At 38.1% G+C, this 16,647-nt stretch overlaps 2 protein-coding genes across 2 annotated transcripts; one reads left to right on the top strand and one right to left on the bottom strand.

Moving 5' to 3' along the window:
* Nucleotides 1–234: 234 nt before the first annotated feature.
* LOC141394940 (hepatocyte growth factor-regulated tyrosine kinase substrate-like) lies at nucleotides 235–7,926 on the top strand. The gene is made up of 7 exons (XM_073970117.1): nucleotides 235–434; nucleotides 1,527–1,611; nucleotides 1,678–1,942; nucleotides 3,715–3,951; nucleotides 4,024–4,149; nucleotides 4,236–4,352; nucleotides 6,043–7,926. Exons 1-7 carry the CDS (start codon nucleotides 404–406, stop codon nucleotides 7,645–7,647), a joined length of 2,466 nt encoding a protein of 821 aa, XP_073826218.1. The 5' UTR covers nucleotides 235–403; the 3' UTR covers nucleotides 7,648–7,926.
* Nucleotides 7,927–11,752: 3,826 nt separating this feature from the next.
* LOC141393217 (uncharacterized) lies at nucleotides 11,753–15,346 on the bottom strand. Its single transcript, XM_073966180.1, has one exon. The coding sequence runs from the start codon at nucleotides 13,395–13,397 to the stop codon at nucleotides 11,832–11,834; it is 1,566 nt and encodes a 521-aa protein (XP_073822281.1). The 5' UTR covers nucleotides 13,398–15,346; the 3' UTR covers nucleotides 11,753–11,831.
* Between the last annotated feature and the right edge of the window lie 1,301 nt (nucleotides 15,347–16,647).

The raw sequence follows: 16,647 nt of genomic DNA, 5'->3' as shown, positions 1-16,647 counted from the left end.
TTCAAATGAATGTTCATTTAAATGTAAATAAACAAGAAACAGCCGATTTAAATGACACTGTCTGCTAAAATTGCCTGGACACCTACGTCACAAAAACATTTCTACATATTTTGACAATTAATACATGAACTCAACTGTCCTGTCATGTGTAAACGCAGGGTTAATGTATATCTGGACTTACAACAAAACAATTCAAGGTATTGCCATGTCACTTATTACTTTTCCAAAATTATCATTGCTGAAATAATCTGTGTCATTTTCGATTTATAGATGCCTAACAGTTGACAAGGAAAAAGAAAAGCAGGAAAATTTTTGCAGCGATAAAATAGCAACGAAAAATAGAAAATACAGTGAAAAACAACACCCATTTTTGTAATTGCAAACAGTTACAACGAAATAAATAATGTTTCGTACAAATTTTGATAAAAATTTAGGTAAGTTTTGGAAAATCAAGTGCATTTTGAGCGGTGCAAAAAATTTTTGCAAAACAAGACATGATAGAAAAACAAAAGCAACCAAAGTGACTCATCAATTAAAGTAAAGTGATATGAAGAAAAATTATCACTAAGATGATCATGATCGGGAAGAGGGAGATGTAAACAGTGTAACTTTTGTATAATTTCCTAAAACAACAATGACAACAAAAAATTATACAAAATGCGTTTTATTAAAGCTTTTGTGCCGATATATTGTGATCCTTTTTAAGTGCCGAAGTGCATTCTGGACGTCCAATTTTTGGCCATTTTTTCGAGCACTGCTGGCCGTATGTCACGAATAACACGAACAATGCATGCCTCCAAGGCATCAATTGTTGCTGGTTTATCAGCAAAAACCAGTGACTTCACGTAGCCCCACAGGAAATAATCGAGAGGTGTCAAATCGCACGACCTTGGAGGCCAATTGACAGGTCCACTTCTCGAAATCAACTTATCGCCAAATTTTGATTTCAATAAGTCGATGGTTGCGTTCGCCGTATGGCACGTAGCGCCATCCTGTTGAAACCACATCTCCTCCGGATCAATGTCATCCATATTTTCAAACAAAAAATCATTGATCATGGTGCGTTAACGATCTCCATTGACCCGGCCTCATTTTTGAAGAAATAAGGTCCTATGATGCCACCAGCGTGAAAACCGCACCATACGGTGCATTTTTCTGGATGTAATGGAGTCTGTAGGGTCTCTTGTGGATTGGTCTCACTCCATATGCGGCAATTTTGCTTATTAACAAACCCGTTAAGCCAAAAATGCGACTCATCGCTGAACGCCATACAAATGACGAAGTCGTCTATAAGATGCGCGAATCGACGACTGATTTTCAAAGTAAATTTGGATAATTTCGTAGCGTTGTTCAAGCGTGAGTCTATTCATGATGATTTGTCAGAGTATACTGAAACAAATAAAAAAAAGTTTCATCAAAATTTAATTTTTTGTGTTACTTTTTACAATTTAAAGTTCTATCTAGCTTAAAAAAATACCCTGTACTAACTAATGAATTAATTTGTTTTTCCACCCCCCTGTTTTAAGATGGTGCCACAAGTCATTTATTGTTGGAGCCTGAATGGCCATCGATTATGATGTGTTGTGATGCCGTCAATCAAAAAGACACAACGTAAGTTTAATTTGAATTCTAGTAATAACTCGTAATAAAAATATTTTTCTTTTTGTTAATTTCTAGACCGAAAAATGCCTTTGCAGCCATCAAAAAGAAAATGAATTCCACAAATCCCCATACTGCCTACTATGCTTGTTTGGTCTTGGAATCAGTGGTTAAAAATTGTGGCACACCAATGCACGATGAAGTCTTTACCAAAGAAAATTGTACAATGTTAAGTCAATTTTTGGAACAGACCAATCATGATAATGTTCGTGCGAAAATGTTGGAGTTAATACAATGTTGGGCATATGCCTTTCGTAATTCTGAAAGATATCAGGCCATTAAGGTGAGTTAAAAAATTAGGTGGATAGAAATATGTATATAGAATAAAAAACTCTTTTCGCAAACCTTTTTGTTGTGATTACAAAAATATAAAGTTCTTTGGGGGAACTCCATACTTCCCGAAATAAGTGCCTCAGAAGTTCCGTATATACAGACCGGCTAATTGGAAAAAAATAACAATTTAAAAGAAAATTCTGTTCCCGTATACGAGATTTGCACATGTCCAGAAAGTATCAAATTTCTGGCCAAAGGCCAAAAATGACGAAATTATAGCCAAGGGAATGTTCGGAACTTCAAAGGCCCATATCTCGGGAGGTATGTGTTTCCCCCAAGGCAAATTGAAATATCTACCTATTCAATATGCCTTGACTTTCCCCAAAAGAACTAAATATTTTTTTAATCAGTCATAAACATTTCAGATTTTTCCGTATTCAATTTTCAATTTGTTCTTTTTTCATCGGGAAAAATAAAAGGTAGAAAAGAGTTTCAGTTTCGTTGGACGACTTTACTCTGACTAATCTGAAGAGTTAGGCAAGATATTCTAACCCACAACTTGTTGATCGGAGGATGATAATCGTGGCATTTCCTGTAGAAAAGGTAATTACACAGTTACCAATGAATGGAATTGCAAATATTAGCCGAAACGCTGAATCATGGAAAGCCTTTAAATATATATGGAAAATCCAAAAACACACGCAAATAAACCCAAAGCTTCATAGTCGAACTATAATAGTGGGATCCGGGTTCGGAGTCTGCGTCTCAAGGTTGATGATGGTAGGCACACCCTGTTAATTTGTGTGTGGCTTTTTAGCCAAATGCACCTTCCGCATCCGACATCGACTTGCGATAATCGGCTTAGTCTCCGTAGCCTTGGTTGGGTATGTACGAAGTTCAGTATATCATCAAAACCCTCAAACTGTTTATAAGGAGTCTCAGGCTGAGTCTGATTTTTGGTACAGACTCTGACATCGACTTCTGCCCCAATGAAATAATTTGGCTTATACTTCGCAGCGTTGTTATTATCGTCCTCGGACACAATCCAATGCGGCAGAAGGAAAACAGACAAATTCAACAGAGTAGGTTGCTTCAACTACATCCTAAAGGGTGAAATCCATTCTGAGGTCGACGTTCGGCGTGCCTTTCCGGCCCGCGCTCTTTCTATTCACTTTTTTGTGTCAATGACATTTTTGGACAAAAAAGCTCATGTTTTTGCCTCGATTTTCTTTTGTGGTTTTTGAAAGTCTTCAAAAACGTACCCCACCCCCTACAAAAGAATACACAAAAGTATGGCTGGTAAACGTTATCATAGCGTTTGAACTTTTCAATGGCAGTGTGCATCAAATAATGAATAATTAAATTAAAAATACATTACACACAGTGTATACCTACATTTTGCAGAACACACAAAGGCGGTTGAAGCGAGACAATAACATAAGGGAATCTTTATAGGAAAAGTGATATTTTTAACATTTTAAAGGACTTGTGAAAGCTTTTCTTAGTGGACTCAATAATCTTACAGAATCAATTTAAGGCTAAACAAACTCCTTTTACGGAATGAGTTCCGATGATGAATTAATTGTGGAAGATGTTCAGAATGAGGTGGCTTCCGTTACAAAATTATTATATTAAATGTCTGTTGTAGTTTCATGTTAAATGTTGTAGTTTCATGCTGTGTTGCGATGCCAATTGGCCAATAGGCTTCTATCGCAATGTATAAATAAATAAATAAATAAAAAAAATGTCTAATATACAATTTTGTATTTAATTTCTTTACAGGACACAATGACCATATTAAAGGCCAAAGGTCATCAATTTCCAGAACTGAAGGAAGCCGATGCCATGTTTGCCATGGACACGGCACCCAATTGGACAGATGGTAAAAAATGTCATCGTTGTCGTGATGATTTTACCTTTACCAATCGTAAACATCATTGTCGCAATTGTGGTCAAGTGTTTTGTGGTCAGTGTACAAGTAAATCATGTCCTTTGCCCAAATTTGGCATCGAAAAGGATGTAAGTTCAAATATTTGAATTAATTATAAAATCATGTAATTGTTATCTCATACCATGTTTTCTTTTTTACAGGTACGTGTTTGCGACGGCTGTTATGCCCAATTACAAAGACCCACATCGGCTAAGGCAACTGGACGCGCTGGAGAAACCGATTTACCAGTTGAATATTTAAATAGTTCATTAGCCCAACAAGTTCAGGTGAGTAATCATTATTTTCCTCCAGAACATTTTTCTCTTATCTTTTTTGCTTTTGTTTATTTATTTTTTTGTTATGCTTCATACAGACACCACCACGTAAAACAGAACAAGAATTAAAAGAAGAAGAAGAATTGCAATTAGCATTGGCACTGAGTCAATCGGAGGCCGAAAGTAAAAAACAACAACAGCAGCAGCAACAGCAGGTAATTGTTAATATTTGATTTATTAACACTTTTTTTTGCATTGTTGGTCTTATCTTATCAAAACGAGACAGAGAATGGGAGTAGTAGGATTTAAGAAAAACAACAACAACAACAGTAAACAAATCCAAAAATATAAACAAAGATAAATTATTACATTTATTCTTGTGACTTTATTGGACAAACGTTAACCGTCGGAAGAATTCATAAAAATCGATTAATTGTTGTTCGATAGACGTCACACTTTATAGTCTGGGAGCGGAATATCTACAAAATAGTGGCTCAAGGTAAAAGGCTATTCTGTAAAACAGGGAGACAAATCCTAGGAGTAAAAGTTTCAGTTTGTAAGAAAAAAGATTGCGATCGTCTTATGTATTAAAAACGTTTTGATCAGTAGATAAATATTAATTTAAAAAAAATTAAGTTACAGTGATTTATTTATAAAAGCACGTAAAACTAGAAAATAATTTTTCATGATAGAATCTCTCAAATAAAACGCTTGCCGTTTAATATTGTCACAATTTTTAATTCAAATGCAAGCGTTTTATTTGAGAGATTCCATCATGAAAAATTATTTTCTAGTTTTACGTGCATTTATAAATAAAACTCTGCAACTTATTTTTTAATTATTTTTTATTTTTACATTTTCGGTAATTACATTTTTTGATCATATATGTCATTCATGAAAGGCCGAACTCCTATTTGAGTGATATTACCACATTTTCCACGCGAAGAATGTGCAAATATCCGCCACTAAATTTACGGCCACTCTGGATTTAAGGATAGAGCGAGAGATCCAACGATATAAAGGAGAACCCCTAGATCAGCAAGATTATCAAGCAAGTTTTGGATAGCATTCAAACACATGCGGACGCAAAATGCCATAAAAAACTATGATGTGAATGCGGTCCTTGGAGTACATCCCTCATTTATTGCAGCTGACAAACTAGATAGATTTGGCTCAACTATGTTTATGATGGTGCAGCCGTTTAAATTCCTATAGAACAAGGATTTATGGCACCGTGCAAACATTTGCCCAGCATGCAATACAGGCCCTACTCAACTAACTCCAGAAACTATCCGATTACAATCATTTGCCATGTTTCGAAACCTTTGTGTCTTGGGTCATCCTATACCTTTAAAAAGATTCACGTTTTTCTCCTCTTTAGGACCTTCTGAAACTCTTAAACAATACGTTTTACATTTATTTTAGTTTTTTTTTTGGGTCCATTTGAGAACCTTTAAAAAGAAATCAACGTCTATGCCGTCTGAAAACCTTTAATGAAAATCATGTGTTTTTCTTGACTTTCTGGCTATCTGAAAGCCCTTTGTGTCTAACGGAAATCTTAAAAATACCCAAAAATCTTTCGGTCCACCTAATAGATTTAAAAACCCACGTTTAATTTCCAGTCTTTGGTTCTATTCAATAAAGCCTTTAGAAAATCAACGCTTTTGTGGTTTATTGGTCTACCAAAATGCCTTTAAAACCCCAACGCCATTGTTGCCTATGAAAATCGGTGTCCATAGACAAATTTGGGCCCATTTCCATCCTTTTATAATGTGAATTTTCCTACTCCTACTCCCCCTCTCTCTTTCGCACGCACACACACTTTATTGAGGAGGAAAGAAACCAAAGTGTTGCTGATGTTAAAAAAAATAATTACTAATACCATTACTCTTCTTTTATTTTCAGACAATTGCAGCTTATCGTTTGCAACAACGCTCACCTAGTCCCGAAGCACCACCAGCACCCAAAGAACCTCAACCAGAAGAAACCAATCCAGATTTGGCCAAATATTTAAATCGCAGCTACTGGGAACAGCGTAAAGTTAACGAATCCCCAATGGCAAGTCCATCGGCACCAAGTCCTATGCCAGCTACACCCCAACCCCAAATGATGGTGGGCCAACAACAACAGCAACCATTGACTGCCAACGATTTTCGTCCAAAATCAACAGATGAACAAAAAATTGATGATTTTGCCGCCAATATGCGTGCCCAAGTGGAGATATTTGTTAATCGCATGAAATCGAATTCAAGTCGGGGGAGGAGCATTGCCAACGATAGTTCGGTACAGACCTTGTTCATGACTTTAACCAATTTACATTCGCAACAGTTGTCGTTTATCAAAGAGCTGGACGATAAACGAATGTGGTATGAACAATTGCAGGATAAATTGGCACAAATTAAAGATTCAAGGGCAGCTTTGGATGATTTGAGAAATGAACATGCAGAAAATTTGCGACGCATGGCTGAGGAACAGGAACGTCAACGGCAAATACAAATGGCCCAAAAATTGGAAATAATGCGCAAAAAGAAACAGGAATATTTACAATATCAACGGCAATTGGCCTTGCATCGCATACAGGAGCAAGAGAGGGAAATGCAATTGCGCCAAGAACAACAAATGGCTCAATATCGTATGAATCAGACAGCATTCCCTTTTATGCCAGCCATGGCTGGCATGCCACCACAGGGATCTCCATCTCAGCAACCGCAAATGGCTGGAATTCCTCCAACAGGTGTCTATAATCCATATTCACCCAGTGCTACGACGACAGCTGGTGGAGCTCTTGGCGGTATGCCTCCATATCATAATCATACTACACAGGCTACAGCTTTATCCGGCATGCAATATCCTGGTATGCCCCCTCAGGGTTTGCCTCAGGCAGGAAATATGATGATGCCACCGCATATGCAAAATCACATGGCTGCTGGAGGCATGATGCCGCAACAACAGCAAACTCAACCACAACCTGGACCACCAATGGGAGTAGAACCGCAATCACAGCAGCAACAACCACAACAACAGCCTCCCATAACAACACATAACCATCATCCTCAGGTCAATAATCAAATACCAGTGACAAATAACCAACCCATGCCACAAGGACCTCAGATACCCATGGGAGCAGCTGCACCACCACCGCAACAGCAGCCACAATTAGCCCATGTTATGTTGCAACAACAACAGCATCTTATGCATGCCCAATCACCCATACCAAATATAGGCAATTTACCATCAACCCAGACAAACGCAATGACGACCATTTCTTCACCACAAATCCAACAGCAGCAGGCTCCAGGTTTACCAGCGCCCCAGACACAAGTCCCACCACCACAACAACAACCACAGCCACAAATGCCGCCGCCAATGCAACATAACCCACAACAGATGGCCTCACAGATTCAAGCTATACAATCAGCCCCAGCACCACCACAACATGAACCCGAACCACCAGCAGCACCTCCAGTTCATGAAGAACCGGCCACTGCCGAATTGATTAGTTTCGATTAAGTAGCATAAGAGGGAATGATGAGAGGAAATAAGGAAAACAGTGAAATCACATTAAAAAATAGAGACAACTTTGTTTCGGTCATAGACTTTGCATTCCCTTTTATGTCTATTGTATTATTACAACTACAACTACACTATTATAATTATTATTATTATTCTAATTACTACATTATTACACATTATTATTTTAAATTATAACAATGAATATCAAAGGAACTATGTAGGTTCAAAAACTATTTGTTTTATTAAATAAAAAAAAATACATTTCTAAAATAAAAATATTTTATTTTATTACTTTTGAGGTTTGTTCGGCTATAGGTCTCTTTTTAATAAAACAAAGTTATGTTTGTTTTATTTGTTTTTTATTTCCAATATTTCGGCCGTCTTTGACGGTCATCATCAGGAATATTTTATTTTATTTTTGCCTAATTAAGACGATTTTGATTTAATTAATTTTCTTTCTAGTTGTACCTAAGAGGTACATTGAAAAATTAGGAGTCTACCGAAGTCCCACACATGATCCAACCATTATGCTACGTTTCACGGGTGATTAAGTCCGATCATCAGCCATATTAAGATTTTGTTTTTGTGGCAGAAGAAAGCTATGCTTGGTAACTAGTATATATCGTCACCATAAATGCCGGAAGACGTAACCCACAAAAATAAAACTTTACAGGAGAAGCAAAAAACGTTATAAAATGAAAACGGCGTTATAAAATATCGAACATTTTTAGTGTCGTGTTTTAAGACAGAAAAGAAATATATTTTTGGAAAAAAATTAAATTTTTTTCCAGAATGTTAGAAGCTGTGTGGGTTACGTCTTTTGGTATTGTATTTTTCTGAAATGCTAAAAGACGTAACCCACAATTTATTGAGTATATATTTGAAGAAACTAGTATAAATGAAAAATTATAAACAAATTAGAACTGGTTTATTGGCCTACGCGGTTAAGCGAACTTTAAACTAGCAATCTGACGGTGTTGGGTTCAATTCCCAGTCTTGACGTTTATATTTCATTGGACCACAATTATGTGAACTGTCTATTCCAACCATCACTATAATTACTTATAATTTCAATTGTATTAGACGATATTAAATCTGGAATATTATATTTATTGTTGTATTTAAGTCAATTTATGGACAAAATATAGTTCATATAAATTAAGTGATCTGTAATAGTTTAAACGTAACTTTTAATTGTCATAAGGAATGTTGTCATAAAAGTAATGACAATCACTTGGAATTAAGCGCTTTAGGTCTCGCAGGTGTTGAAATTTCTTTTTTGAAACTTTTAGCCTTTGTGTATACATCTGAGGAGGATCCACTGCCTCAACATTTCCGGAACTTCTCTATGGTAGTCGTCTTTGATATCAGTTTTAAAAAAGATTATACTGCTGGGATCAAAAGCCAATGCTCGCAGTTACTGTAGGATCTCCTGTCTTTTTGTATAAGTAAACCAATACAGAAAATTTGCGTTTTTCTCTGGACCATATTAAACCATAGGTTGGTTGACAAGACCATCTTTTGCAAACTTACAGCCTAATCGTATCCGTCTTTAAAGAATACATCTTTGTACTAGAACGACGTGAATTTTTTCAAATTTTGAATATTTCCGTTCGTTCTTTCTCTTGGAAAAATGAACAATATCCAGACGAGCATTGCCTTCCGAATAACCACTTCCTTTTGTCCGGTTAACATATTGTTTTCCATATGTGCGTTTTAGATGTTTATTTAAATCAGGGCATAGGTCTTCTGTCATCATCTTCAATTATTTCAATTACGTATTTTTTCTGTAAGACCATTAAAAACCGTCTAAAGTCAAAAGTATTGCTTTAAAAATTAACTAAAAGAATGGTCTTTGTGATTTTTGAAAAAAAGCTACCATTCTTGAGATATCGTCACCTAAGAGTCAAATTACACATATGGAGAAATAGGCCTAGTAAGAGACAAAACTGTTAAAGTAACTACACCATGTGATAGGTATTTCCATAAGCGTCCATACGTTACCCATTTTGTAGTAATCGGTTCAGTAGAACCGGGTCTAACCCGGTTTTGAACCCGGACTTTCGGGTCAAATAACCGGTTAACCGAATCCGCCCCGTGGAAATTATACATTAACTCAATAAGCCCTCCCTCTGCCATTATAATTGCTGCAAAAATCAAAGAATACATTGTTTGTACTGCAGTTTAGTTTTGAAATAATGTGGGTTACGCCTTTTGTGTTCTATGAAAATTACAGTATGCTGTTACGTCTATTGGCATTTCTTGAATAGAACCGTTATTTTTAAACGTAGAAGCTTGGAATTTTGCCAGAGCATGTATTTTAGCTTAATATATCAGATTCCATCAAAAAACGAATTTCGATTTTCATGTCGGTTACGTCTTCCGGCATTTATGGTGACGATATATTCAATTCATGTTGATAAATGCAAATGGGAAATTATGTTAGTTAATTGAAAATCCAAACTTTTCCTATAGACCAACATGGTAATCCCATTCAATTCAATGTTCACAAATTTGTATTTGCTCTTCTATACCAGAAGATTTTTGATCATCAATTATTGTCTACTGAAGTTTTTTAATGGTGGCTCAGAACGCTAATACGCCGACAACCTTGACACTCGGTTGTCGGGTACCCGGGTTCGAATCCCAGCCTGGCTCATGCTGAAATTATTTTATTTTTGCCTTATTAAGTCGAAGGTCATTTTTAGTGATTTTATTTAATTCTCTTTCGAGATGAGGCTCCTAATTTTTCAATGTACTTCCCAGGTCATAACAGATCAACTAGAAAGAGAATAAATTAAATAAAAATATTTTAATTTTTTTGTAAGGAGGTCCAAAGAGAGCTTAAAGAATACAAGTGCAATGCAGTGGAACAATATTCAGATCAGTAAGAATGCTGCTGTGATAATTGCAATCGAATGTGTTTCCATGTCTTCAGTGAACCATTGAAATTACGAGACGAAGATTTTTCCCATTTCCATCAAGCCAATGAGGACTTGAATAGGATTCACACAGATTCAGTTGTTCTCGGAGCACATCCCCCATCTATTGCACTTAACAACTGCATTAAATTCTGGAAATGGGTCTCTCTCACATCCCCAACCAGTAGTACTAAGGCCTGATAGATAAATTATTGCTCTAAATTTCGGATAAATACACCGCCCCACTCCCCCAGGGGAAATCTTACAGGCAGGAGCGTCGCTTCATGAGGCGATTTAAAAGGAAGTACTCTCATGTCTGGAAGCGTTCGCCAACTAACGAACGAATTCAACAACCTATCACGGCGGAATTCACCAATCCAAAAACTGCGTTGACTACACGGGTCCAGTAAAGTTCGGAAAACCGGTGGTCTCAAGCTATCAGTATCCCTTCCAGATTCCAATGGTGTCTGCGGCAGGGCAAGGCATCTTGACTGCATCGGCTTTAACGACAAAGTCGGACGAAGTTGGGAGAAGCCGAAGGGGCAGACACACAATCCCATGGCGGCTGGGTCTTCGATACCGGTTTGACCCGGAACACCACTACATCAGCGTTCAGGCCGGCCGCTGCCACCTCGTGTACACACGTTTGTATCGTTTTTTCTGTGTTGGGAGCAGCATATCAAGGAATGCCTCCTCCGGATTCTTTTGTTCCTTGCCAGGAAATAGGAAACCCCAGGACCAATATAAAAGCGCTCAGTTTGTCACATCCGCATCCAACACACTCAAACTTCGGTGAGGGGTTGCTCTGAACTCGTCCATGTGAGGGAATGTTGCTGCATTCAGTTTTCAAAAATGTGCAGAAGAGTATAGTTCTGGCTGACTCCCCTACCAGAATTAGCGTAGAGTGTCACAGTTCGCCAGATATAACCATAGTGTCACCTAGTCTGACAGATGACGTTACCCATAATTACCCAGCAGACCGCCCGATTTCGTCACCTCTGAACGCCGCACATTGGTCAATTATGGGGAAGCTAATTGACCGAGTTTTATAGCTCATTTAGACTAGCCATAAATCCTCGACTGGATTTAATAAATCCAGTACAAATCTCATTGCATTTAGATATACATTTTTTTTTTTTTTTTTTTTTTTGACTTTTAAAACTGCAATGGAGGTGGCTACATCAGAAACAACCCCCGAACAGTGTTGGCTCGTGTCATTCGACACCGCCAGGGCATGGATGTTGACGACTAGTTAGTCGTCTATAGTTCTACGTTTGATTTATCCAGAAATTCAGCAATAATTGAGATTTTCTCGAAACCATATTTGTTCAGAAATTCTTCCAATGAGTTAATGTTGTTGAATGAGTGAAATGAGTTACGAATGTAGTTATATCGTGAGCATTTAAATAATACATGATCTGCAGTTTCTTCTGTGTTACAGATTTCGCATAAAGCGCTGGGTTTCACACCTATTTTAGCTAACGTGCTGTTAGTGAAGCCGTTGTCTGCCAGTATTCTATTTAGTTGCTTGCACCTAATGGGTTTGATATCTAATTTTCCAAACCAAGGCCGTTTCTTTGCTCTGGGAAAAATGCGGAGAAAGTGCGAGTTACTATTTTGTGAGCGATTGATGTAAATATTGTTCCATTCCTTCCAAAGTTCGTCGTAGACCATAGCTATTGCGTCATTAATTGTTAAAGGGGTATCCAACTCTGAACCAATCTCCTTTGCTTTCTTTGCTGCTTGGTCAGCTGCCTCGTTAAAAAGGATATTCGAATGTCCGGGAATAAAATGTATCTCAATTCTGCCGTTTATTTGGCTTGCCAAATTGGCGAATGATTGTACTAAAGAGTTACATTTTCCTCCATTTTTGATTGCTAGCGCGCCACTTAGACTGTCCGTAAGGATTGCCACATTATTCATCTCGTTATTGATTGCGAATTCCAGTGCCTTTCCCATAGCTATCAATTCTGCAGACATTGAAGATAATACCTTGTTGTTAAAAAATGAGAAAACAGTACCCGTGGCCTTGTGTACGAAAGCGGAGCCGGTATGATCTGGCAAAACCGAGCCATCACTGAAAAATATCTCAAAATTATCAGCTTCCAGTCTTGAGATCTTCTCCTTGTAGATACTATTTATTATCTCCGGGTTTGCATGCTTCTTTCCAGCTGTTATTCCATTAAAAAAGTCATCAAAGACCGTGACGTTGATTGGCTTCAAAGAAAAGGGAGATGACTTCCCCACATCCGAGATTATATGCTTGAATCTGTTTAACGTTTTACTCAGTCCTGTGTTAATACTCCGGGGCAATTCTTCTAAAGTTCTCACGATGGGTCTGTCGTATGCGTAAGATTTGATGATTTCCTTTGCAGCTGAGAGTTGAAATCTGGCTTCTGGTGGTAGTTCCGCTGCAAGGTGGTACACATATTGTGTAGGAGTTGCCTTGATCAGACCGAGTGACTTTCGAAGAAAAGAGTTGGTCGCAATTTTGATTCTGGTGAGAGATCTTTTATCTGCATTGGCCAGGGCTGCCGCACCATACTCCACCTTGGATCTAACACATGTTTTGTATAATAATAGGGATTTACGAGGATCTATGCCAAACCTGCATCCACCCAGGATATTTAAAAATTGACTTGTTTTATCTACCTTGTCCAGAGTGTAGTCAATGTGATCGGTAGCCGAATTATTTGACGCGATATAGAACCCAAGGTATTTGATTTTGGAAACTTCTGGGATCGGAGTGCCATTACATGAGATTTCTAGTGGGCGGGACTTTCTATTGAAGTGTATGGCGTTTGTCTTAGTTGGGTTAAATTTCATTTCAAGCGCTCGCAGCGAGCCGCAAATTGACTTATTTTGGTTTCGAGGATCTCTTTAGCCGCTGCAAACTCTCGGTGATGTACAAGTATAAAAAAATCATCAGCGAACTGGTACAGTTGGCAGTTTTCGTCTGCTATCAAATGGAGTTCAGCAGTATATAAATTAAATAATAAGGGGCTTAGGCAACTGCCTTGAGCCAATCCGCTTTTGATGGTTATCTTTGCCTTTGCCCAAGCAGATGTTTCTGCTGCTTAAGAAGTCCACGATCCATTTAGTTATGTGGTGATTCACCCCTGCACTTTCTAGTCTCTGGTGTAAGATTTCATTGTCCACCCTCTCATAAGCCTTTTCCACATCTAAACAGACGCCCAGGACATGACGGCCTTTTGCCTTTAATGCATATGTGCTGTTAATGAGATCGTTAATGCACATGGACGTGGAATGGCCAGGTCTAAACGCATACGATCTTGCCGGTAATGATCTACCGTTTTCGATATGGTCTTGTAGCATGTTCTTTATCATAGCTTCTAGACATTTGAGCGGGACACTAAGCAGAGAGATAGGGCGATAATTCGCTATATCCGCAGGATCCTTGTTTCGCTTCGGTACCGGACAAATCCGTACATTTCTCCAGGATTCAGGAATTTTGCCACTGTTCCACACATCACATAACAGATTAAAGAATGTTCTCAAAGCATCGTTGGATAGATTTTGCAAAAATTCATATGAAACACGATCCAGGCCAGGTGCAGAATTAACGCTTCTGGATTTGATAAAACTTATAAAGACATCAAAGCTAAGTGATGGAGGAGCCGATGATATAGTGGAATGAAATATATTAGGAACGAGTGTGGGGTTTATTTGTAGATTGTTGGTGCCCCCCGTGTTGGTAGCTAACAGCTGGAGGTATTCGGCATTTTGTTGATCGTCCCATGAATTATTAGGTGGTTTGTTTTGTCGGTATTTTCGGACGTTTGAAGCCATTTTCCAAAACTCTTTGCTTGACTTGGCAGATGATAGCTTGTTTAGGAGATCTTGGAAATTATTTCGTTTTCGCTGCTTGATATCTGCACCCAATGCATCGTCCGCTTCTTGATAAGCTATTAGATCTTCTAGTTTTTTCGTCTTCCGGTATTTCTTCCTAGCCGCATTTCTACATCTGAAGAGACGTGAAGTTTCTTCGGACCACCACGCTTTGGGTACATATTTATTATTAGGGGGGATTAATATCGTGTTGTTCTTAATTATTGTTTGTATCCTTGTGTTAAATTCCTCGATAGAATCCCCTATGTACATAGAAGATACATCTCTGATGACAGCTCGGTGACAGATTTTGGAGGTCCGGTTAATTTGGTTTGGAGAGTTTAGGTCCATTATAATTGGTCTATGATTGCTGTTGGTGAGCTTGTATCCGGATACTTTCCATTCCGGCACTGTGTCCAGGTTCTTGGCAAAAGCTAGGTCCAAAACGGAACGATAGTTATCTCCTACTATAAATGTTGGGCTGCCGTCGTTAATACACCAAAAACCATTTCGCGTAATTGTTTCCCAGAGGATGCGACCATATTGGTCCGTGCTTGTATCTCCCCATGATGTTGCGTGCGCGTTGAAATCTCCAGCTATTATTGTAGGGATTGAACAATCTTCAAACAAATTAAATGTGCTTTCAATCATGGTTTTGAATTGAAGTCTGTGCGTATTGGGGGGTATGTAAATCATAATGAAGTTGTAGTTTTTCTTAAGGTTTAATGTGCGAATCCCAACTATTTCCATATTGCAGTTGAATTTTAAGATTGTAAATGAAATGTCTCTACGGACGTATATGCCTACGCCGCCATATCCATCTGATCTGTTTTTTGAAATAAAATTGAAGTTGGTTAGGTTGGAGGAGGTGTTGTCCTTCAACCAAGTTTCACAAATAAGAGCTATATCTATTGAGTGATTCTCCATGTATAATTCCAGTAAAGCTTTGTTATTGTCTTTGCACAAACTTTGTATATTAAATTGAAGTACTTTCATCTTTATTGTTTATTACTGAGAGTTGGGTTATCTGCTGCTTGCCTAATCACTTGTATATCTTTATCCAATCTAATACATTCTATTTCTTGACGGATTTTATTTATTGCTACCATTTGGTTTTGATCAAGTTGAGGGCTTGACAGTAAAATGCCATTAAGCATGATCATCATTTTGTTTAATACTGTTTCGACGTCAGAAGGTCGTGCTTCTTCCGCCGCTTTTAATGCCGAACCATTGGGGGATATATGTATATATTTCACCTTCAGCCAGGGCTTTGGCATGCATCTCCTGAGTTTTTTTAGCATTCTGCTGTTCCCGGATTCTATTGTGGTTAACCTTGGCTACTTTGGAAAATGGATTCGCTGCATGGATGAACTTGGCCGATTCTTGTATATTTTGTGCATAGTGTCTGGTACCATTGACAAATTGTTTTCTTGGTGTTGGAAGGACTGGGAAATTTGCTTCTGCGTCGTCTTCTAGCAATGTAAATCTATTTTGAAAGAGTGCAGGGTATTTTGCCTTCGTTTCTCTAATTGTCAGGTTTTCTAGAACCATAGTGCGTTTTACATTAAATGCTTTTGCCCTGGCTGGGCATTTCCTGTCTGTAGGCTCGTGGTATTCCTTACAATTAGAGCACACATAGGGTGGATTTCCACACGGCAATGCTTGGTTGTGAGCGACGAAGCACACTGCACATGTTGGTGTTTTCTGTTTGCAATGTCTGGCAAAATGGTTGAAGCGATAGCAATTATAACATTGCGACAATGGTACAAAAGGATGAACTTTTATGTGCGACATTCCATAAGCTGATATTTCTTGCGGCAAGGTGAGTCCCTTAAATAAAATTTTAACTCTAAGTGTGGGGATGGAGTTGTCCCCATCCTTCCTCCTTACTCTACAAACTTTTAGCATCGGTACATCGCTAGTGAAATCTTCCATAATCTCTTCCTCGGTAATGCCAGTTGGAACCGGGAAAATTAAGCCCCATTTCGAAACAAAATGGCCCAGGATTTTCGGTTGGTAGCCTTTAGATTCGAGATCAGTGTTGTCCGCGAAAGCATTCGCTGCCTCTGCTGTCTTGAAAATAACCTTGCCTCTGCCGTAGCCTATTTTTGATATCTCCACTACACTTTCCTTAATTCCCATATCTTTGACCAATCGTGTTAAAGCCAATAAGTTAAGGGGCTGTCTGGTATTGTTTGAGGAAGCTACGTCTACGTATACCATAAAT

This window comes from Musca autumnalis, unplaced genomic scaffold (assembly GCF_047663935.1).
Source record: "Musca autumnalis isolate F117 unplaced genomic scaffold, ASM4766393v1 scaffold_2, whole genome shotgun sequence".
Lineage (NCBI taxonomy): Eukaryota > Metazoa > Arthropoda > Insecta > Diptera > Muscidae > Musca > Musca autumnalis.
This window is presented reverse-complemented; position numbering and strand designations above follow the sequence as displayed.

Coding starts and splice junctions, on each gene's coding strand:
- LOC141393217 (XM_073966180.1), bottom strand. CDS start 13,397: ATGAAATTTAACCCAACTAAGACAAACGCCATACACTTCAATAGAAAG.
- LOC141394940 (XM_073970117.1), top strand. CDS start 404: ATGTTTCGTACAAATTTTGATAAAAATTTAG. Junction 1,612..1,677: donor GTCAATCAAAAAGACACAAC/GTAAGTTTAATT, acceptor GTTAATTTCTAG/ACCGAAAAATGCCTTTGCAG. Junction 4,150..4,235: donor CATTAGCCCAACAAGTTCAG/GTGAGTAATCAT, acceptor TGCTTCATACAG/ACACCACCACGTAAAACAGA.